The sequence below is a fragment of the Piliocolobus tephrosceles genome, chromosome 8 (genome assembly GCF_002776525.5).
Source record: "Piliocolobus tephrosceles isolate RC106 chromosome 8, ASM277652v3, whole genome shotgun sequence".
Taxonomy (NCBI): Eukaryota; Metazoa; Chordata; class Mammalia; order Primates; family Cercopithecidae; genus Piliocolobus; species Piliocolobus tephrosceles.
Window position 1 is genome coordinate 119423461 of NC_045441.1, and position 24056 is coordinate 119447516.

Genomic DNA, 24056 nt, shown 5'->3' on the forward strand with positions numbered 1-24056 from the left:
TAGATGCTGGGGACATGAGGATGAATGATGGCATCTGCCTTTTGGTTTCTGTCTTCTCTCTGACTCCCAAGAGAATGAAAAACCAAGTTAATCCAGTCATTCTTGAAATCAGAAACACTGTGTATATATCTTTCCCCTTCAAGCAGATATTTGAGAATGCAAACCCAGAGATTTAAAGTGTGTGCAGATAAATTTGACACACAGAGGACAGACAAAAATTTCCTTGCTGCTTGTTGTGGTTGAGTCTTTCTAGGCTTAATATAATGTGTATGAACAGCTAAAATTAAATAAACTATGGTTTCTAAAAATAAACAGGTGTATTTTCTTCTCAAGCAATGAAGAACAAAGTCAGATTAATGTAGATCTATGTTCATGAACAAGAAAAGATCACCTTTGTTTAAAGAACAGTATACGCGATATGGTCTAATCTTTGTTTAAGAAAAAACTCGAAAGCAGAGAAAGAAATTTTTAAAGATATATGCCAAATGGTTTTCTTTGGATGGAAGAATTGTTGATCATTAAAGAAAACACTTCCTTTTAATTCATACTTTTTATAACAAGCAACTTCATTGTTGCTTGTTATAGGAAATGTCATCAGAAAGACATTTTCATTTTGGGAAAAAGCACAGAAAGAGGGATATCAATTTGGTGTAAATGCAGATGGATCGCTTTTGAGACAGTGCAAAATTGAATATTAAAAGGCCTTCTGTTTTGTTTTAATATAGAGTGAGGATTGGAATGGGTCACATCTACAGGGACACTCAGCAGATGTGAACTGAGTGATTGCAGTGTTTCAAGGTAAACATTATAAAAATAAACAAACGAGTAAGCTAATGGAATGTGATAGACATGATGCCTGAGTAATTACTATAAATGCTCTGGCTTTTTTTTTTTGTCAGAGACCCAGAAAAGACTAACCTCTAGGTCTATTAATCTGGCTTCTATCGCAGGGTAGCTAGTGGTGTTTTATGTTCTCAATCATAACTATACTGCCCTTGGTATGCTCTAGCAATTTTGGTCTCTTTACATCAACGTTTGTTATCCTAGGAACTGAAAATGTACAGATTGGTGATATCACACAGGTGGATGTCTACAACCTTAAGAATTTCACACGCAGGTGGGAATTTTCCCATGTGGGAATTCACATGAGTTCTCAGAGGGCCAGCACATCACCCTCAGCTGCCATCCCTATAAATAAAGTTCAGGAAGGACTCTGAATTCTGGATTCCAGGAAAACCCATGGCCATGAGGTTGATCCTGTTTTTTGGTGCCCTTTTTGGGCATATCTACTGTCTAGAAACATTTGTGGGGTAAGTTATGCTTTCTGGTGCTTCTTTGAATTTTACTTACCTGATTGATGGAACCTTTGATTGTTACAGAGTAAATGGGTATAAGTGTTCAGTGTTTTCAGAGAAGTTCTCTTAGATTTGGGGATAAGTCGATAGTGGGAAAAATAGGAGTGGATCATCAAAAAAGAGATGAATGACACTTAAAGGTAAAGACAAAAGGGAAAACTGAACACACATAACCCTATTTCTCGCTGTCCTTACTCATTTTTCCCTCCAGTGATCAGACTGTAGGCTTGATAGACATCAAGGAAAATACAGCTGTGTAGCCATTTGTTTCAGGTAACTCAGCTGGTGTCAAGGCTACTCTCTCACCTCCTCCTGCTCTTCTGGGCTTTACCATTCACATTAGCCCTTGTCCCCTACCCGCCGATCTTTAGATTCAGCATCTAGGCGGTGGAACCTCATGAAGTGGAAATGCCAGGGCTATAGATTTCAGCTCAACTCCTCCTCTCCTGGCTTTGGAGGACTCATCTTTGCTCCAAAGTACTTTGCTTCATGATTCTATTAAGGGCTTTAGGCGGCATTTTTTGAAGAGTGTTCCAGGGAACTAAGAAAATAGTCAAATAAGTTTGGTTCCAAAAAGCCACTGGTCAAATAAATGTGGGCATCAGAGGGTTAAACAAACTGTAGGATTTCTAGGAGCTTTGGTTAAATCAGTGTTCATTATAAATCTATAAGAGGGGATCTAGGTTGCAGCATGTACCCTTTTTTTAAATTATCAACTACCCACTGCCTCCAGCTTGCTTGCTTGCTTGCTTCCTCTCTCTCTCTTTCTTTCCCTCCCTCCCTCCCTCTTTCCTTCCTTCCTTCCTCCTTTTCTGTCTCTGAGTAACTCAAAGAACTACTGTTCTTCAGAACACACACCAGGAAATATGAGCCTATTGTATTACTTTTCTCAGTGCCTTCCCATTTTAAAGGAGGACTCCTGGGAGTCCATGCATTAACCAAAAATAATGAGACTTAAATGGAAGAATTTTCAGACCATTTGTGGCAGATGAGCCTCAAAGAGCTCATGTTCCATCACTTCTGTATTCCACTGGAGTTCGTAGGAAATTGCATGGGGCTTGGTTTCAGAAGACCCATATTCTGGTCCCTGTACATGGTTCATTGTATTGATTCCTTCCCCACTTTACAAATGGTTGGGACAATGACTTAGGAAGTCTGCCTACTTGGAGAAAGGCTAGAAGGGGAAGCTCTGTCACCAAGGGAATTCTTCGTAAAGATATGTGCTTGATTGTTTTGAGATTTCTCTTTCCTGTTCATCCTTCATTCCCTATGAAGGGTGTGTGTGTGTGTAAAGAGAGGCATGACACATAATTTGTCAAGGTCCCAACTATCTCTGGCCATGCCCCATGTTTGGGCCACATGAATGGGGTTTGGGGATAGAACCTTGATACATTTTCAGTTGACAAAAACAAGGAACAAACAAAACCCCCAAAACCATTAAAAACAAACCCTTAGGTCTACTAGCCACATATGAACTGTTTCCTCTTACAAGCACGAAATTATTCCACTTTTTAAAAACTTACTTCTGAACAACAGGAACAGGCAAGTATTAAAAGCTAACACTCCACGAGCAGCAGGTGTTATTTGATTCATTAGCTAAGGGAAAGGTAACTTTAATGGCAGGCTTCCTGCTAGGAGTAGGCACACCTCTTCATTATTATTTAGATAACATTTCTTGGGAGGAAATAATGCCATTGTATCACCTTCTCATTCTGGCGATGTGGGTTTAGTATACTATTTATTAGTTTCTGGATTGTCACAGAGATTATTGACCGTTGCATTAACCTGTTATACACAGAGACTAACAGGTGCAGAAAGCAACAGGAAACAGTGTCCAGGTTTTGCTTTTAAGGTCACATTTGTGGTTAATTTTCTTTAGAGACCAAGTTCTTGAGATTGTACCAAGCAACGAAGAACAAATTAAAAATCTGCTACAATTGGAGGCTCAAGAACATCTCCAGGTATTTGATCTAGTGCGAGTTTCTGTTCCCAGAACGAATACAGTTAAACACGATTGAGATCTATTTTGGACTGTATTCTGACTCCCATGACATAGTGTGAAATGCTAACTCATGCAGCTGGGTTTCTGAAAACCTGGGCTCTGGTCCCAACTACAGGATACTGGGCAAGTCACCTACCTTCCCTGTGTCTCATTTTCTCATTCAGAGTAATGGCGATAAATATATCGTTCTTCTATCTCTCAGGTTTATTGTAAGAACGAAAGGAGATATCAAATGTGAAAGTTACTTTCAAAAATTAAGCACCCTTAGTGCATATTTCCCTTGTAAAATAATTTATAGCATTTATATCCTATTATTAAATGAATTGGATCACTAGAATCCCAGCTTAAAAAAACTGCCATTGTATTAATAATCTTTTCCTTCTGCCAGTTTTAATATCTAGCCATAGGGGCAGGGGAAACAATATAATGGATTTGCTGACACATGGATGTTTAAAAGCCGTTGTTGCAGTATCATAGTGATTCCACAATGATTCCGAAACTTGTGGACTCAAGATAAAATTGATGCAAATTGATTTCTAGAAATCTATCAGTGCTGAACTGTCCATTCCCCAGAATAGCCCATTCATTGCCTTGGCTTGGACTTTTATCCCTTTCAGCTTGATTTTTGGAGATCACCCAGCACCCCAGGGGAGACAGCCCACGTCCGAGTTCCCTTTGTCAGCGTTCAGGCAGTCAAAGCATTCTTGGAATCCCAGGGAATTGCCTATTCCATCATGATTGAAGATGTGCAGGTAATTATGCCACGGACTCACCTTCCTGCAGCTTGCTGGGCCACATGAACATCAGTTCAGTTCCATCTTCTTTCATGCTTGAGTACTCTCTGCAGGGAAGGGACCTGTGGGTACCACAAGGACCTTCCAGCAGTCTGGGCTCCCCTTGCAAGGTGAGTAGGAGGGCACTGTCTCTCTCCCTTTCGCATTTGGCACATGCAGAATATGGTAACAAAGAATTTAAGGCAAAGGGCAAAAGAGAGGCTACAGCATGAAATATAAAGTACAAACCAAAGGGTGTTAGGCAGAAGAAGGAAAAGAAGGAGTCTCACTCTGTCACTCAGGCTGGAGTGCAGTGGCACAATCTCGGCTCACTGCAACCTCTGCCACCCAGGCTCAAGCGATTCTCCTGCCTCAGCCTCTTGAGTAGCTGGGACTACAGGCATGCACCACCACGCCCAGCTAATTTTTGTATTTTTAGTAGAGGCGGGGTTTCACTATGTTGCCCAGGCTGATCTCAAACTCCTGGCCTCAAGTGATCCGCCCGCCTCGGCCTCCCAAAGTGCTGGGATTACAGGCATGAGCCACTGAGTCTGGCCTGATTTAGTTTTTGTTCAGAGGTTAACTCAGGCCCTGAGCTCCCAGAAAGGTAAGATGAGCCATAAAACCATGGCTGCAAATCCACCCTGGCACACCTGCAGCATCTGGCTGGTAGGAAGTCCCATTAATGCTCCATCCCCTTTCACAGTGGGGCCAGAATAAGGGAAAGTCATGACCTCAAAGCCTACAGGACAAGAAGAAGAAAGCTTGGTACTGGGGACCCGAGTGTTACCCTTTCCTTCACAATTACAGACTGAAATACATTGCTGTAAACCAATCATAGATAGAATTGTTTTATCTTAGGTCCTGTTGGACAAAGAGAATGAAGAAATGCTTTTTAACAGGAGAAGAGAATGGAGTGGTAACTTCAGTTTTGGTGCCTACCATACCCTGGAAGAGGTAGGTGTTTCAAAATGAACATTACAGAGACGGGCCATTCTCTCCTCTAGGGACAAAGCTCATACTTCCACGTGGTGATTTAATGGCCTAGAAATTATTCTTCTATTATTTTCTAACTTCTCTAAGTTTCCTTAGGATTTCACAGCCAGTACCAGTGTCACTGGCTTCACATCCACTCCTGCTTACTATAGGAGCTGAAGTGCACTTGCTCATCTCAACAGCCACCCACTGTGGAGTGTCTAAAGGGTACCCACAAGCAGAGCCCTCAGGCTGGTGATCTTGCCCTAAGCCCCCTTGCTGACTTCTGACCTGTGCTGCTCACAAAGCCAGGGAAGCCATCATGGCTGCCACTGACGATGCAATGAGGACACAAAGCCAAGTAAGAGCTGTGCTTCCGGGCTGCCACTAATGATGGAATCAGGGACCACCTTTGACGCCTCTGACTTCCATCCAAGTGTTACTGGTGGAGGGTGTCCAGGTTCTTGGCGTCTTGAACAAAGAACTGGACAAAACGCACAAACAAAACAAGGAAGGAATGAAGCAACAAAAGCAGATATTTACTGAAAACAAATGTATGCTCCACAGGTGGCGAGCAGCCCGAGCATAGGGGCCCAAAAGCCCATTACCGCATTTTCTGGGATTTAAATACCCTTTAAAGGTTTCCCATTGGTTACTTGGTGTACGCCCTATGTAAATGAAGTAGTAGCCTTCGATCAGTCTGATTGGTTGCAGAAAGCAGCCAGTCAGAGGCTGAAGTGAAGTTGCAAAGTTATACTCCTATGCAAATGAAGACTTGGCTTGCAACCAACCTGACTTGTTGCCGGAGGGGACCAACTAGAGGTAGTTTCAATTTTTCATCTGCCATGCCAGAAAGAGGAGGGGGGGGGTAGGTGCAAAGGGATTAGCCCCGGTCCTTTTGTTACTTGGGCATAGAAAGTTGGGGTTTTCTTTATGATTTAGTTCTAGGGAGTCAGCCTGAATTGGCCTTAGGTTCCCTGCCTCCAGATCCTATACTTCTGCCTCGCAGGGATGTGCTCTGTAAGACCTCATGGCAGCAAACCCTCATGGAGTCTCTGCTGTCTTTCCTGGGCTTTGTTGTTTCTGTGGAGACTATCCCCTTCCTGCATCGGCTACTCCATGCTGCTGTGGGGATCCTGGGCAGTGCTGCATTTACCTCTCTCACACAGAGCCCTTCTCCAGGCCCACGGGAATCTATCTGCAATGACTTAAGAGTCGAGGGATGGAAAGGGGCCGGAGGGGATGGTGGTTGTAGGGCTAAGGGGTGGCATGGGGAGTAGGAAAGAGCCAGAGAAGAGATATCTGGTAGGCACCAAGTCTCCAAGTTGGCAGTTTTTAAATGCAAAAAGCGTTAAACATTTTTTTCTCCTAATTTATTTGATGGGAAAAGCTGATTTGACCTAAACTCATTTGGGAGCAAAATCTGACCTGAACTGCCTCACTGCTCATTTGTTTCACTGCCAGAAATATTAATGTGCTTGAATACGGAGCAATGTCCCATGTGTAATACATAATATATAGTTCCTATTACCTTTCTAAAATTCTCCCCTGAAAAAAATATCTTATTTGAAATATATATGGCCTCAAGGGTTTCAGATAGGGGACTGTGGACCAGCACAGAGAATAAGGAGGAAAAGGAAGTGGAGCAAACAAGACGTCCTCCCTCCCTCCCTCCCAGACAAACCGATGTCTGTCTCCTACGGAGTGCAAATACTGGCAACAGCTGGAGGGACTGATTTCCTCCCGCTAGCTCTCCAAACGCACCCGGACACGTCTCAATCCCAGCAAGGGACATAGTTAGGGCTCCCCAGATGCACAAAATTTCAGTCGCCTTGAAAATAGGAGCTGGAGTAGCCGGTGGCCTTAGTGCGTCTGCAGCAGAAACCCCATTGTCCCCGGGCCTGATTTAGCCGGAAGACATTTTGTAGCGATCGCCTCTACATCCCTTTTGGGGTTGAGGGGGCACTACCATTTGTTTTCCTCCGCTAGCAAGGGCGAGAAACTCCACCTAAGGGCTGGGGTCGCCAAAAGCCACAAGTACCCCAGGGAAGTGTGTCATTTTGCTTTGCACAAAACTGCAAAGAGCCGGCTGGACTGCAGCCCCCGCAGACGCCGATAGACTCAGCAGCACTCAGCTGGATCCAAACCCTCCGATCCTATAGCTCGAGCCGCGCTGCCCCCTCCCCTGTGTCCCAAGGGAATGGGGAAAATCACCAGGGGATCAGATCTCATGCAACAGATGGTTCACTCGCAAATGTCTATCTATTCACTTGAAACATTTCAGATTTTCCAAGAAATGGATAACCTCGTGGCTGAGCACCCTGGTCTAGTGAGCAAAGTGAATATTGGCTCTTCTTTTGAGAAGCGGCCTTTGAACGTGCTCAAGGTACACGGTGCAGGGGCGGTTCTTCCTCTCGATGCTTCTAGAATCCCCCTCCTCCCAGGCTAGCCAGCAGTCCCGGCTTGTGCTACAGAGCGGCTCCTTTTTATTACTTTTTATTTTTTTTTCTTTTCCTCCTAACCGGTCCTCGCTGGTTTTGAGTATCCACTCCCCCACCCCCGCCCCCTTCTTTTTCTTTCTCTCTGTTCCTGCGCAAGCTGACGCAGGTCTGCAGGAGTGAATTAGTGCTCGCGTCCTGAGAGATGAGCTCCCGGGGAACCGGGGCAAACGCGCCAATAGGAGCCGAGGAAGGGGGAGGTGCGGGTCGGGGGAGGTTGGGGGCTGGGGGCTGTAATTCATCAAGCTGGGAGTTCTCTGCCTCCCCTCCCCTTCTCTTTTTTTTCTTTCCTCTTTAAACACACACACACATACGCGCGCGCACACACACACACAAGCACGCCAGTTAAAAAAGAAAAAGCACTAATTGCCTAAGCTGCATTTTTTCTTTTTCTTTTTTCTTTTTTTGTTTTCAGTTTTTAAAGAAGAGTTCTGGTCGTATGCAGAACAACTAAACCCTAAACCGCAAAGACAAATGCCCTGAACGAAGATCTTTTGAAAAAGGATATAGACGGAAAGAGGTTAGGGTTTGACGCCATCTCGTAACCTCTGACCGTCTTTGTGCACATAATTTCAAGCTTTGCACTTTGTCCTCAAAAACAGTGAAAATTATTTCCCCAGATTTCCTAGAAAGAGTTTGTTAAGAGAAAAAAAAAATCAAAAAGAGGTAATGTCACAACTCCTCGCTAAATTTGGAAACGTTATGGCTGGGAACCAACTGACTAACTGGGACAGATGGATTTCTCCAGAGCGTTTTTCCCAAAGCAGGCCTGAGAGGAGTGATTTGCCTGCTTTATACCACAGGGATACATTTGCTAATGTTTACCTCCCTTCTTTCTTTTTTATTTCCTCTACCCGCAACCCCCGCCCACCAACTGGGTCAGAAAACCCCAGATTCTCTTCCACCGTGGTCTTCCCTGGCCTTCCCTTTTCCGGGGTGGTTTGGCGGTGGAAGATGCTGTGTTTTTGAAAGTTCCTGCTTTTTACGTTTGAGCTCTTTAGAGGAAAAGGCACAAAACACTTTTAACTAAAACTCTTAGAACTCATGAACTGTAATTTTTAGCAAGGATTTGCATTTCTCATTTACCTTATCTGCTGTGTTTAGAATGCTGCACAGAGATAGAAGTTGATGGTGCAAAAATAATCTTTTCCTCCCCATTTACTGATCCAATTGGCAAAGCCACTGTTTCAGATAAAACTAAGTCACTTAGATCATAAAATTTAAACTCTGGAAAGTACCTCCAGAGGTTTGCTATCATGTTTTTATGAAGGTCTCAAAAGGCTATCACAAGCATTTTTATAATAAAACACTATGATTGCATACATTTGGAAAATAGAGCAACAAAAGAAACAAAAAAGAAAAAAAATCCTCATAATTCTAATCCCACAACTATGGGATAATAGCTATTAACAATCTGTTGTATATTTTTCTACTTTTTTCTCTCTTTTCTTTTTCCTTTTCTCTCTTCGTCCTTCTCCTTTTCCTTTTTTTCTCATATGTATGTGTGTATATAAATGAACTAGTTTCTTTAAAAATAAAAATGAAACCGTGTAATCCTTTTTTTTCCCCAATTTTCAGCATATGAAGATATTTTCCTGTCATTATCTACAACGATCTTTTACAAACATCGGAGGAGAGTTGTCTATGCCCCTCAGTCTGCATTTACACTTGCATTCGAAGAAGGGGACAAAAGAAAATTCTCCTTAAATGAGAGTTAGGCGACAGCATCACTGTCTGTATTTCCTTCTCTGTCAATCACATCAAGAACAGAGAGAGGGACAGAGAAGGATGGTCTGGGGTAGAGAGGGGGCAACCAGGTGCCACAGCAGTGGAGCCGTTCACATTGCCACACTTGCTTTTGCAGTTCAGCACCGGAGGAGACAAGCCAGCTATCTGGCTGGATGCTGGGATCCATGCTCGAGAGTGGGTTACACAAGCTACGGCACTTTGGACAGCAAATAAGGTCATTTTGCCTAACATTCCTCACTTATTTTACCTTTCTGGGGTCCGGCCCACTGAAACCCATGACAGTCCCAGTGGTCCTGATGGCTGGCACTCTCAGCCAAAACCCTTCTCTTGTCACACGGGCTGGAAGTGAACCCATCCAGCCTTTTTTGGTATTGCCCCATCCAGTACCCCAGGCTCCCCCCCTTGGGCAGCCCACTGTGCGCTCTGCTAAAAGACACCACGATGTGGTGATTGCTGTTGAGTGAGCGGGCGGCGGGGGGGGGGGGGGGGGGGGGGGCGGGGGGGGGAGGGGGGGGGGGGGGGGGGGGGGGGGGGGGGGGGGGGGGGGGGGGGGAAGACTCAGTAAGCTAAAGAGATGGAATGGGTGGCCAGGGAGGACCCTTGGGAGCCAGACTTCAGCATAAGAACCGACTAGAGAAAAACCACTTTGCTGCGTGGAACCCTGAGGGCTGAGGTGTGATGTACTAGAAATTTAAAAAATCATGAAAGGGAGTCAGCTGGAAAATACAAACAGGTGCAAGAAGAGTTTAACCCACAGATCCAAAGTGGAGTTGGCTAAGGGTGTTTGGGTTGTTCTGAAAATGTCCCAACTTTGATTTTTAAGGTAGGGTGTAGTAAGATCTGTCTTCCACAAGTTTGTTGGCATTAGAGTCAGGACATGGGGCTGGGAGTGACCTAGTCTGGTATTTCTTAAGTAATTCAAAAATGACATGCTATAAATCAGAATGTTAATTCATGAGCAGAGGAAATCAATCCACATCAGATCATTCAAGCATGTGCAACCACGTGCATACCGACTGATACATTTTTCCCTTCAATTAAAATGCGGTTACCTTTAGGGTATTATGAAATGGATATTTAACGGTTGAATAATAATGCCTTAGGATGGCTGAGCACAGGAAATGAATAAATTTTAATCCAGCAGAAACTTCAACTCAACTGCAGTTGATGGCAAGTAAAAATGTAATTCCCCAAATGGAATTTAACTGGTTCTCTGTGTCTTTAGCAATGTCTCTGCATATTTAAGTAATCTGATGTTTGTTGTGAGTTCTTTTGGAAAGTTAGCCCATGTAGGGGATTAAGGAATACCAGACAAAATTTCTTTGGTGCATAGGTCCACATAAGTCACATATATCACTGCTCACTATTGCAAAATGTCTCACTGGAATGAACAGGAAGAATGTTACTGCTTTTGAAAGAGAGTAGATACATGATATCTGATTTTTACTCAATAGAAGTAAATTATTTTGACTAGAAATAAAAGTATAGGCGCTAGCATATTCAACACATTAACATTGCAGGAGACCGTACTGCTGGGTGTCTGGAAGACTTTCCTTGACCAATAGTGATCCCCGGTTCACATCTGGAAAAAAAACACTCCCTTACTATTCTGTCCTGTGTTCCTGACAAAAGGGGTGTGTGAGGTTGACATGTATCTATCTTGTCTTTGCTCAGATTGCCTCTGATTATGTAAAGAACCCATCCATCACTTCCATTCTGGACACCCTGGATATCTTCCTCCTGCCAGTCACAAACCCTGATGGATACGTGTTCTCTCAAACCAAAGTAAGCCTGGATTTTTTTCCCTTCTTCAACAAGGACCTAAGGAGATATGTAGGAACTTCAAAAGTAAAATAAAAGTAGTCATTCGTTTCTTGATTTACTCTAAATGGAATGCCTAATTTCTCAGTAGTCGCCCAGAAATGAGGGATAGAGAAGTGGTTATAATCACTTCTTGTTCCAATGCATGATGTCTTTACATGTTGCCTCAGCCAGAGCCCATTTCAGCTGTTAGGCTGGGCTATTAGAGCTCAGTGTTCACCGTGAGTCATCTAGGAGATTTGTTCCAATTATCTCTGTTTTTTTTGTGTTAGGATTGATAGAAAAGAGGAGGCGGATGTTACCTGCTGACAATTAGATTGCAGTAGGATTTAGGTGGGCAGTACAGTGCATCTAGCGTTTTACTTAAAATCTGTGGGAGAAATCCTCCGTAATATCACTAAAAAGAGTTACGTAGTTTTTTTCCCCTTAAAATCTCATTACAATACACTATTGTAGCAACTGTGACCCCCACATATATTCAAAATGAATGACAGCTTCAAGTTTATTTTTAGTGAGAGCTAACTACAGTAGCGTTTTCAAAGACATTTTCAAAGAAACTCATACTAATACTAGTACTCATCCCATGAGATACCACATGAATCAAGGGTTCCATTGTCAAGTCTAGGAAACACCACCCACCATATCCGTTTCTTAGAAGTTCATAAAAAACAAGACATTAACAATCCTTAGAAGTTCTGAAGAAAGTTTACCAAGTTAGCCCTATATTTTCCCCCAAATAGTCTCATCACAGAACCCTCTCTTCTGCTTTTGGTTGTTGCTGTTGGCCTTGGACAGAACTAGGGTTCCATGACACGTGTTTGGCAGGTTCGTTTGAGGAGATGGGGGTGTATTCATGTCTCACTTTGGTGAAATGGCAGAGAAACTCCTAGCAGAACCTGTATGAGGACTGTCCACCACCGCCCCAACCAAGGGAAAGGAGTGCCCCAGAGAACTAGGGAAATTGACAGAATTCTAAAGGAACCTTCTGATCAGGCTGAATGACCCTCTTTCTTTTTTTCCCATGTGCTTTTTGGGTGGGATCTGACAGAATCGTATGTGGCGGAAGACCCGGTCCAAGGTATCTGGAAGCCTCTGTGTTGGTGTGGATCCTAACCGGAACTGGGATGCAGGTTCTGGAGGTGAACCCTGGGACTTGCCCCCAGGGATGGTCAACCCGTGGTCTGGCCCACAAACTGGTTCAGATGGCCCTGCAGTGCATCAGCTGGCTAAGCCCATCCAGGATTTAAGCCATTTAAAAACCTCTTTGAAAAACACTTAACTAAATTCACTTCACAGGAGCACAGTACTGTCACAGAGCACTGAGCAGCATTTAATATATTTTGTCTCACATCTTGGTTTTCCCACAAGCTGTTGCCCGGTTAGCCTTCTGTGCAGCCAGAGCAGACTTTGCGCAATGGCAGGAGAACTCGGGAAGCCCTGAGCCAGCCACTAGAGGGGGTTAGGATCTATTCCAAGGAGAAGCATTACATCATCTATGGATGCTTCGAGAAAGAAAACTAAAAAGAAGTACGTACACACAGGATGAAGAAACTGACTTTCAAAACAGATTCAAATATAAAATGTGAGCTTGCTGCCCTGGCTTTGTGACAGCTCTTACATTTTGGAGTTCCGTGGCAGGCTAGTTAGGGGCTCCTTTATGCCTTCAGCCACTGGAGAAAACTCCTTATGTCTCACTAACCATAGAATTAAAAATTTTTTCCCCCTCACTAGGCTATGATAAGATTGAGATCAGGAGCTGTGTCTTTTTCACTGAAGTATTCCTAACAGCTAGCACAGTGTCTGCAATGCAGAAGGCAATCACTACGTATTTGTAAGACAAATTAATTAATTAGAGTTATGGAGCTAAGATAGGACATATTAGAGAATTGCTACAGGATACGGATGAGTGGCAACTTCATTCATTGCTTTTACAGTTCTTTTTTTTTTTTTTTTTTTTTTTTTTAGTGTAGGGGAAAAATAAAGCACAATACTGAGCCATGGCCCACAGTTCAATGTCAATCCTCCCCAATATTATTTTCATTAAATCATTTTAAAATAAGGTGACATTTTGTCTGTATCACATGGGGAGCCTAGGGAATCCTAACCCCTACTCATCCCCTGGAAGTTTCTCTAGCAGTGAGAACCCTGGCCAGGCCTACAATGGACCCATTTCAGGGGTCTTGAACCACTCTAGTTGCTGAGACAATCAAGGCCAAAGGTGGCCTTGTCAAATGTAGTCATGATTTCCTCACTGCACAAAGGGTGTCAGAGGTTCCTTGCATTTGTGGCTTTGTGCCTTGGAATTACAGAGCATAGAATCTTCTACTCTTGGACTCTAAGAATTGGATGAGATCCCAGAAAATGAACTTGCTAAACTCCCACCCAATGCAGGAATTCCATCTATAATATTAAATCTACCTTTTCTTCCAACAACTCCTACAGAGAGGAGATGATCTAATTAGATGGCTCTTTCTACTGTATAGAGAAACCATATTTTTTGAAGAAGAGATGTGTCCAGAATCACTTCAGTTAGGCTTTCTGACTATAACCTTTGGAAGACACTTGATCTAACACAATGACAATCTTGCCCTGACTTCCAGAGGAGAAAATTAGTGATGCGTGGTGACCTCCTCCCTACAGTGTCTTCTTAGAGCTCGCTGTCCTCACTGGGCTACTTCTGCATCTCTTTACTGGGCTACTTCTGCACTTCTGCATCTCCCCAGGACCTGGAGCCAGCAGCAACCCTTGCTCTGATTCATACCATGGACCCAGTGCCAACTCTGAAGTTGAAGTGAAATCCATAGTGGACTTCATCAAGAGTCATGGAAAAGTCAAGGCCTTCATTACCCTCCACAGCTATTCCCAGCTGCTGATGTTCCCCTACGGGTACAAATGTACCAAACCAGATAACTCTGATGAGCTGGTGAGTTTCTGAAACTTAATTTCAGCCCAGCAACAAACGTGCATTGTGTGGTCAAGTAAGTTTCAGGCATAAAGTCATGCCCTGAGGTGGAGGTGTGCCATTACAACGATGAATGAGACATAAAGTCAGACACAGAGAAGATTATGATATGCAGCCAAAGGTTTGAAAGACTCATTTTGAACTTTACTAAACTAAGTTTCTTTGGGAAATAGAATTCATGAAGTTATTGTTACCTTAATCTAGATGAGCAGGAGCCTGGTTTGAGCATAGATTCCCAGAACATGCTTTTCCGTTGCATATGGGGGGGAAAACCCTCGTATTTGGATATGAGACTCTTGGATTGGTAGTCAGATGCTCTAAGCTGAGCAATTCTGCTTCTCAGCAACTTGTCTTATACTTTTCTGGGGACTTTGGCTCTGTGATCTACCATGATGATGCACTGGTGTATGATGTTGGGGGTAAAACACTCACTTCCCTAACTTGATACCTTCTGTCACCCTTCCTGTTTCAGGAATAAGCCAACTGGCCCCAGCCTTAGATCAGATGGTGACATCTCAGGAGGCTGTTCACAATTGAGCAAGAGCTATCCCCAGCTAAAAAGAATGTGCAAATATTTCCAATTTGGCTTTTAGGCTGGATTTGTAAAACCCATATGTTAGAAATAAGCCCAGAATTGGAACCTTTTTGTCAATTTACCTTCGAGTAGATTATTGTCGGCAGCCCCACGCAGAAATAGGCTATATTATTCCCATTCAAGTGTGCCTTTCATCTCATCAGTTAGATTTGAGCTCTGTGAGCTTTTGATGGCGAGTATTACCATTCAAGGTCATATCAGGGAAAAAGAATGTTCTAAAATGTTCTTTTTTTAGACCTAGATGACCTTAAATTATCTAAACCTGGTGCTCAAACCTCTCGCAGATAGTCAATCTAGGCTATGATTAGATGGCTTCCTGCCTTCAAGGGAGCCTATTCTGTGTCGGGGAAGGTTGTTAGGTTGTTAGTGTTCTTCTTTATAGAGAGCGAAATCTCTGTGTTTTTCACCTATCAGCCCTGGTTTATCATCTGGTTCTACTGAGCAAACTTATTTCCCTTTAAGAGGTGAATCCACTATTACTGGAAGACCACCAGCCTGCTTCTTCTAGCTCTTATTTCTTCTAAATAACCTCAATTCCTTCAAGCACTCGTATTATGGGCTCAAGTTCCTTACTATTCTGGTTGTTGTTTTCTGATTATGCTTCTTCAAGGGTGGTGTATTAATCTGTTTGCATTGCTGTAAAGAAATATCTAAGACTGGGTAATTTATTAAGGAAAACGTTTTATTTGGATTATGATTCTGTTGGCTGGAAGATTGGGCATCTGGTGAGAGCTTCAGGCTGCTTCCCACTCATGGAAGGCAAATGGGAGCTGGTATGGTGCAGAGATCACACGGTGAGAAAGGAAGCAAGAGAGAGAGTGGAGAGATGCCGGACTCTTTTTAACAACCAGCTTTCGAGGGAACTAATAGAGCAAGTACTCGCTCCTAACTGTGAGGACTGCACCAAGCCATTCATGAGAGATCTATCCTCATGATCCAAACACCTCCCATTAGGCCTTGCCGCCAGTATTGGGGATGAGATTTAAACATGAGGTTTGAAGGAAATAAACACCCAAACTATAGCAGGTAGCTCCTAGAAGTGAATGTGAAATGTGTGTTGTGGGTTACCCAGCACAGAGCAGAGTGTGACCATAACTACCCTCAGCCAGACTGTGCACTTCTGCAAATTCAGTTGAGGATCACATTAGTTTTTTGGCTGTAGCCCTGTAATGTTGACTCATGTTGGGCTCATTGACAAGAGTAACCCCCAGGCTCTCCAAGGATTCGACCAAGCCAGGTTTCCCCCATCTGGTAATCGTACAGTTGTTTTCCTGGATCCAAGTTCAAGACCTTACATTTATCCCTGACAAGGACAGTAAAGCCTCAATCAGTCAAAATTGGAAGCCTCAAATAATGGAAAATATTTTTCTGAGCTCTACTTCTTGGAAAAAGAGACAGCCATAGGGAAATAAGCCAATGTAGGGATTTAGTAAAAGAAAAGTCAGCTTCCCACATATGTCCTGGGGTCAGTCCACATTCTCTTTAGACCCCTTAAATCTACCCTATTTCTAGCCACACCCCTGACCAGGGAGAACTGGTGGCAAAATAATGAATCCATGAGTGTTGCAAACACCAGGATGATCACATAGACAATGAGGACCTTCATGTTGTATTTTCAAAGCCAATAGAAGTGAACTTGTGCTTACTTCCCAGTGAAAATGGTTGAAATAAAAAGGGTATTGTGCCTTCACCTCAATTAACTGGAGCATTAAGTTAGAGCATTCTATGTTCTGCTGTTGGGCAGCTGATCTCCCAAGAGACAAGTGTTATCTGTCTACCTTTCTTTGGTTCTCTTACTCTAGAGTGAAGTGGCCCAAAAGGCTGCCCAATCTCTGACAAGCCTGCATGGCACCAAGTACAAAGTGGGACCAATCTGCTCTGTCATCTGTAAGTATCCAGTGTGCTGGAAGTTTTTACGAATGACCCACTAAGATGGCAGGCACCGTGTGAGTTTGGGCCAAAGCTTTTACATGCCTTTATGTGAAAGGGATAGGTCTTCATGCATGGAACCCAAACTTCCCCAGTTTCCCTCAGTGAATCTAGTCTCCTCCATGAGATACTTACTGTGTGATGGCTGGAACAAAGGACTCCCTAAGTATATGTTTTGTGCCCTGTCCTGTGCTTGTTCAGATCCTTACAGCTCACTCTCATTCTGTAGAATTTCTTTATCTAAAAATGAGCCTTTATCAGACCTGGCTCTGTTTTTTTTTTTTTTTTTTTGAGATGGAGTCTCGCTCAATTGCCCAGGCTGGAATGCAGTGGGATGATCTCGGCTCACTGCAACCTCCACCTCCTGGGTTCAAGCACTTCTCCTGTCTTAGCCTCCCAAGTAGCTGGAACTACAGGTGTGTGCCACCATGCCCAGCTAATTTTTGTATTTTTAATAGAGACGGAGTTTCACTATATTGGTAAGGCTGATCTCGAACTCCTGACCTCAGGTGATCTGCCCACCTAGGCCTCCCAAAGTGCTGGGATTTCAGGCATGAGCCACTGTGCCTGGCCTAAGACCTGGTTGTTTTATTATCTTCCCTTTCCTGGCTAAGAGGGGCTCATGCCTTTAGAATTCCATGGACTGTGGGGGCAGAATGGGTGTGACTCTTGAAGAGGACCCAGGTGGTTCTGTGGATAGACTCTGTTGGCAGCCATGTGTTAATGTAGAGTATGTGGAGATGGAGGAGGAGAAGTCAGGAATAGCGGCAGCATGAGGAATAAGTCTGGGGAGCCTGCTGTCAGACTTTTTAGTCCCTCGTCTTCCCCAATAGATTGAGATAAAAACAAGAAACAACTACAGTGCTTTGGGAAATCCCAGAGCATGCTTGTGCAGGTTCTGAGTCCTTCAAAGGCACGATCCCTTCCTTATGGACAAAACTGGAAACTCAGGACCACACAGTTCCATGCCCAGGAGTTCTCTAGTGCTTCCATGCCCAAGGATCCTTTGGAAACCAATGCCTTTAATAGGCACCCATTCTGTTGTTGTTGTTGTTGTTGTTGTTGTTTTGGAGATGGAGTTTTGCTCTGTCACCCAGGTTGGAGTGCAGTAGCGCCGTCTTGGCTCACTGCAATCTCCACCTCCCAGGTTGAAGGGATTCTTGTGCCTCAGCCTCTGGAGTAGCTGGGATTACAGGCACCCACCACCACACCCAGCTAATTTATTTATTATTTATTTATTTGTATTTTTAGTAGAAAGAGGGTTTCACCACGTTGGCCAGGCTGGTCTCAAACTTTGACCTCAGGTGATCTGTCCGCCTCTGCCTCCCAAAGTGCCAGGATTACAGACGTGAGCCACCACACCTGGCCACCCATTCTGTTTAGCAGACTTTTAAATTAAGCATCTATTATATGTTAAGCATTATGCCAAGCACTGGAGACATAATGTGCCCACAAAGAACTCTTTAATAGAAGAGATGAACAGGAAGGCTAGTGAGCTTTTGTATTATGTGTGCAATAGTAGGGTATACATGGTACAGAAGTATTAGAAAATTGGGGGATTTGACGGAAGCAGAAAAACTTCATGTAGGAAGAGGGTAGGGTTGTAAAGACTGATCACCAGGAAGATAGAAAAGGAGAAAAAGGATGGGGCATTCTCACAGTCAACAGCATATGCAAAGGCGTAGAAGTATAAAACTGCATGATGGGTTCTGGGAGCTACAAGGAGGTTGAGATTGCTGAAACGAAAGAGGGAGAAAAGGGAGCTGGGGAAGTTCAGGGTTTTGTGTGCCGTGGTAAGGAGTTTAGGTTTAACCCAGAGGATTCTAAAAGCCATTGGGGGGTTTTCAGCAGGACGGTGAGGGAGTTGAGGCATTGTGTTTAGCTAAAACATAGCAGCAGTGTGGATGGAGTGATGAGGGACTGCAGTAGAGACATCCCATAGGAAGAGGAGGAGGAGTTCAGGTGAGAGACGATGGCCCAAACTACAGCAGGGCCAGTGACGATAGAAGGGATTTAGGAGGTAAAGCCAAGAAGCTTTGTCATTTATTGGATGGGGAGAGATCCTCACTGAAAGTCATTGAGTGGTGCCAGTCACTGAGGGAGAAGTCCAGGAAGGTGAAAGAGGGGTGAGATCGCAAAGATAATGAGTTCAACTGTGCACATATTGAGGGTGAGCTCCTTGTAGGGTATTCAAATGGAGATGGTCTGTAGGTTTTGGACTACATGCCCTGGGATTCTGTGGAGAGAGAGATTTGGGAAGAGTTGGTATAGAGCGGGTGGTTGGACCAGTAGAGCAGGGAGAATATTTGGAGTGAGAGGAACCCTGGGCAAAGCAGGGAGCAAGGTGTTAAGCCACAGAAGGGGTTAGCAGCAAGGGCTAGGCAGAAAGGCAGAGAACCCTGGATGTCAGAAACCAGGGGAAAAGTAATTATTGAAAAGGAGGCGGTGGTCAACAATGGTGAAGGCCATGAAAAGTCAACTAAGATAAGGACAGGACATTTTCCGCTGAATTTTCATCACTAGTTTACTGGTGACCTTTACCCAGAGCAGTTTCAGAAGAGTGGATAAGGGAAGGAGAGCAGAATGGAAGCCTTTTTTCTTTTTGAGATAAGAGATGTATTTATTGACTATGGGAAAGAACAAATAAAGAGGGAGAGGTAGAAGATACAGGAGAGAAAAGAAATGACCAGTGCAGTGAGGTTCCAGAGCTGGGGAAAGGAGGACAGGCAGAGGTGGGCAGAAGTTGTGGCTCAGGATGGAATGAGAGAAGCATGTCTTTGGATGTGTTGTGGGCTTGGATGTAGCCACAGCCATAGGAGGGGTGATGGCGGGAATCATGGGAATGCACCCTTGCCAGTCATGGTTTTCTTTTTTTGAAACAGAGTCTCGGTCTGCCACCCAGGCTGGAGTGCAGTGGTGCAATCTTGGCTCACTGCTACCTCCGCCTCCTGGCTTCAAGAGATTCTCCTGCCTCAGATTCCCAAGTAGCTGAGATTACAGGTGTGTGCCACCATGCCAGGCTAATTTTTGTATTTTTAGTATAGATGGGGTTTTGGCATGTTGGCCAGGCTGGTATTGAACTCCTGGCCTCAAGCGATCTACCCACCTTGGCCTCCCAAAGTGCTGGGATTACCGGTATGTTCAGCTTTTAAAAATTAATATCATTTCCTCTACAGTTTTATGAATTTACATTCTAATTTTTTGTTATTCCATAATGTTGCTATATCCCAATTACTGAGTCTTTGGATTGTTTCATCTTTTTGCTAAATAGTGCTACTATAAACATGTTTGTATAAACTCCTTTTTCTCTTAGATGATCTTTTTGGAGTATATTCCTGAGGCAAGATTGTCAAGTTAAATGGAATGAACAGCTTTGGTGCTCATGTTACTTTTTGTTTTTTTTTTTTTTGAGATGGAGTCTTGCTCTGTCACCCAGGCTGGAGTGCAGTGGTGTGATCTTGGCTCACTGCACCCTCCTCCTCCTGGGTTCAAGCAATTCTCCTGCCTCAGCCTCCTGAGTAGCTGGGATTACAGGCGCCCACCACCATGCCTGCTAATTTTTGTATTTTTAGTAGAGACAGAATTTCACCATATTGGTCAGGCTGGTCTCAAACTCCTGACCTCATGATCTGCCCTCCTCGGCCTCCTAAAATGCTGGGATTACAGGGATGAGGCACCACGCCCAGCCTCTCGTTACATATTTTTTAGGCAGTTCTCTGGGAAGACTGATTTGCTTACAGTTGCTGAGAACTTTTTAACCATGTTCCACATGGGATTGTCCTCACTTTGATCAGGGATACCCCCAGGGAGAAGGGCCTTCTGAGTGGTGGCAGTGGGGACAGAGGATGGACCCAGCTTGAGACATGATGGCAGCTTAAGATTGAGGAATGAGTGCCTTTGCTTGGCAGCTTTTGAGTGGAGGCTGGAGTTCAGAGTGTCAGCCGAATAGCATTGTGTATCCCCGAGACCCCTACATAGGTCTCAGCCATTTTATTACAAGGAACCTAGCTTTTCATCCATCTTATCTGGAGGTATTTACTAGTAAGATAGACCTTGGAAGCTGACGTTTAGTATGTTTTCTTTGGTGAGGTCACAGAAATGGAAGATATTTCCAATAAGCAGATATTGGACAGGTGTAGGATTTGCTGTATGATCTTTTGGAGCCCGACTGTGAATGGCCCGGCAAGTTCTAGCTGCATCATTGTCCACAGCTGACTCTTATCCTGGCCTCATTCCAGCTGGGACAAGTTCTACCTCTAAGCACTAGTTTTAATTCAGCACTTTTTGCTTCCTGCCTCAGGTCAGTATGCAGCTCTGGGCAGAACACCTGCCTCACTCCACCCAAGAGGTGGCCATATGGTTATAGTGGGTGAGGTATTTCCTGGGCAGCTTCCCATCTGGAAAGGGCTTTGAGGAGTTGTGCTACAGTAGGTGTTTGGCTCAGAAGTTGTTCTTTTTTTTTTTAATTTTTTTTTTTTTTTTGAAACAGTCTTGCTCTCTCACCAGGCTGGAGTGCAATGGGGCGATCTTGGCTCACTGCAACCTCCACCTCCCAGGTTCAAGCAATTCTCCTGCCTTAACCCCCCCGAGTAGCTGGGATTACAGGCACGCACCACCATGCCTGACTAATTTGTATTTTTAGTAGATGTGGGGTTTCACCATGTTGGCCAGCTGGTCTTGAACTCCTAATGTCAGGTGATTCGCCCACCTTGGCCTCCCTAAGTGCTGGGATTACAGGCATGAGCCACTATACCTGGCCCAGAAGTTGTTCTTTGAATTCTTTCTCAGACTGGCACAGTGGGGAAATAAAACACAGAGCTTGAGTACAGAGCCCTGGGTTTGAGTTATAGCATTGCCACTTTGGAACCAAGTAGCCATGGTCCAGTCACTTATCCTCCCTTGGTTTCTTCATCTGTGAAATAGGTTGTTGAGAGGTTCAAAAGATACGTGGAATACAAGTGTTCCCTAATTCTAAAGTACTATATAAACGACGATTGTTCGTTTCCTGGTGAATGCTCTCCCACAGGTAACTCCGATCCTTAATGTGACCTAACTTTTTTGATTGCATCCTGGTCATTTATTGACAATGATAGTTATAAACATAACTGACATTTATTGAATGCTTATTCTACATACGTTATCCTAGCTCCTTCACTTAATATCTGTTTTTATTTTATTGTTTTATTTAGTTTTTAGAGACAGGGTCTCACTCTGCTGCCCAGGTTGGAGTACAGTGGCAGGATCATGGCTCACTGTAGCCTGGACCTCCTGGGCTCCAGCAGCCCTCCTACCTCAGCCTCCTGAGTAGCTGGGACCACAGGCATGCGACACCACACCCAGCTCATTAAAAAAAATTTTTTTTTTTTTTTTTTAGAGACAGGGTCTCACTATGTTGCCCAGGCTGGTCTCAAACTCCTGGGCTCAAGTGATCCTCCTGCCTTGGTCCCCTAAGTGTTGGCAGAGAGCCACGACCCCTTGCCACTTAACCTCTTAATCTCAGTTTCCTCATCTGTAAAATGGGAATAATGTTAGTACCTACCTAGAGATTCATGGACCAGTTTAACATAGAGCCTAGCACATTGAGGACACAGCCAACTAGTGTCATCACAACCATTATGCTATTTAATTCTCACTGCCCTGTGAAACAAGTAGTTATATCATCCCTATGTAACAGGTGAAGCATCTGGAAATAAATGACTTAGTTTAGGTCACCCAGATAATGATTTATAGGGTTGGGATTTTATCTGAGGCCAGTATTCTGTCTACAGTGGACCTCTTAGTGTGATTGGCTGTGTCACGTAGCCACACCAAAAGGTGTGAGTGGGTAATTTTGGTCCAGGGAGGATTCAGTTCAAATCCACAACCATTTAGTATTTATTATTTACCAGGCATTAATTTCCAAGCTGCTCTGCTGGGTGAAGGCAAAGACACAACTCATGGGATTTGACAATATTAATTTACAATATTAACCTCTAGCCCTATTCTTTTCTGGTACAACCTCTCTGGTCTTTCCAGCTCCATTCTTCCACCATCTGTGCCCTAGCCAAGTCCTCCTGTGACCTCTAACTGCCCTTCCTGGGAGGGGCCACAGGGCTGGTCCATTGCTCGGCTTCTCTGAGTCATGACTGATTCGTAGGTTAATGCCATCTTCCTTCATCATCTGTCACATCAGCAGCCACACAGATCTCAGGTGCACATTACTGTGTTGGCTGAACCCACTACACAGAGGTGCCAGACATGCAACTTGGTAGCAGAGCAGAGCCTGCCACACCCTTAATGCTGAAAGTCCCCTGAGGATAGGGACCGAACCTCTTACTGCATTTATAATCCCTCCACTCCCACTAGAGAAAACCATGTCTGTACCTTCTGAAGAAGGAAGTGGTGTGGCCTACCTAAGGTGGAGAAGAGGCCACTTAGGATGGCGTGGGTAAAACCACAGGCTCCTAAGAACACCAAAGGAAGGCTCAGTTCAGTGTCCATTGAATAACACCTTTTGCTTTTCAAATTATTGTATTTTTTCATAAATGTGATCCTCTACTAAACTCTTCCCCCTCTTACAGTTCACACCTAGGGGCCTGGCTTACCTATGAAGGTAGAATTTAATATAGAGGTTCCATTACTGTGAAGGCTAGTGGGAGTCGCGTAACCAAACTTTATTCTCATTTGCCCTTCAGACCAAGCCAGTGGAGGAAGCATTGACTGGTCCTATGATTACGGCATCAAGTACTTATTTGCCTTTGAACTGAGAGACACAGGGCGCTATGGCTTCCTCTTGCCAGCCCATCAGATCCTTCCCACAGCTGAGGAGACCTGGCTTGGCTTGAAGGCAGTTATGGAGCATGTGCGAGACCACCCCTATTAGGGCCCTGAGGAAGAAACAAGAGCCATTAAAATCTCTTTGGTTTGAAGCAACGTTGGGTTGTATTGTTTATTTTTCTAAGCCTGATCTGGGAGCACTGTTTCTCCATTTTCTGCTGCCCTCAAACACAGCAAGTCATGGCATTGTACCCCTTCATCTTTTTAAAAATCTATCCTGAGGCCAGGTGTGGTGGTTTACACCTGAAATCCCAGCACTTTGGGAAGCTGAGGTGGGAGGACTACTTCAGCCCAGGAGTTTGAGACCAGCCTGGGCAACATGGGGAGACTTCATCTCTAAAAATAATAATATTTTTAAAAAATCCATTCTAAGCAGAGTGCTCCCAACATCATTTGACAGTTTTTTTTTTTCTTTTGAGACGGAGTCTCGCTCTGTCACCTAGGCTGGAGTACAATGGTGCGATCTCGGCTCACTGCAACCTCTGCCTCCCAGGTTCAGGCAATTCTCCTGCCTCAGCCTCCTGAGTAGTTGGGATTACAGGTACCTGCCACCACACCCAGCTACTTTTTGTATTTTTGGT

At 44.2% G+C, this 24056-nt stretch overlaps 1 protein-coding gene across 2 annotated transcripts; it reads left to right on the top strand.

Moving 5' to 3' along the window:
* Positions 1-899: 899 nt before the first annotated feature.
* Positions 900-23571, top strand: CPA2 (carboxypeptidase A2). 2 transcript variants are annotated; one of them, XM_023207819.1, is made up of 11 exons: positions 900-1310; positions 3235-3316; positions 3975-4109; positions 4992-5087; positions 7390-7491; positions 9468-9566; positions 11027-11137; positions 12222-12312; positions 13897-14096; positions 16533-16617; positions 23334-23571. In XM_023207819.1, exons 1-11 carry the CDS (start codon positions 1240-1242, stop codon positions 23519-23521), a joined length of 1260 nt encoding a protein of 419 aa, XP_023063587.1. In that variant the 5' UTR covers positions 900-1239; the 3' UTR covers positions 23522-23571. The 2 variants fall into 2 exon arrangements, with proteins under 2 accessions (XP_023063587.1, XP_023063589.1); XM_023207821.1 differs by lacking the exon at positions 7390-7491.
* The last annotated feature ends 485 nt before the right edge of the window (positions 23572-24056 follow it).

What these genes read in the sequence shown, in the direction of transcription:
- CPA2 (XM_023207819.1), top strand. Translation starts at nt 1,240, where the DNA reads ATGGCCATGAGGTTGATCCTGTTTTTTGGTGCCCTTTTTGGGCATATC. An exon ending in ACGTGTTCTCTCAAACCAAA is followed by an intron (nt 11,138 to 12,221) that starts GTAAGCCTGGAT and finishes GGGATCTGACAG; the next exon opens with AATCGTATGTGGCGGAAGAC. An exon ending in CTGGGATGCAGGTTCTGGAG is followed by an intron (nt 12,313 to 13,896) that starts GTGAACCCTGGG and finishes GCATCTCCCCAG; the next exon opens with GACCTGGAGCCAGCAGCAAC.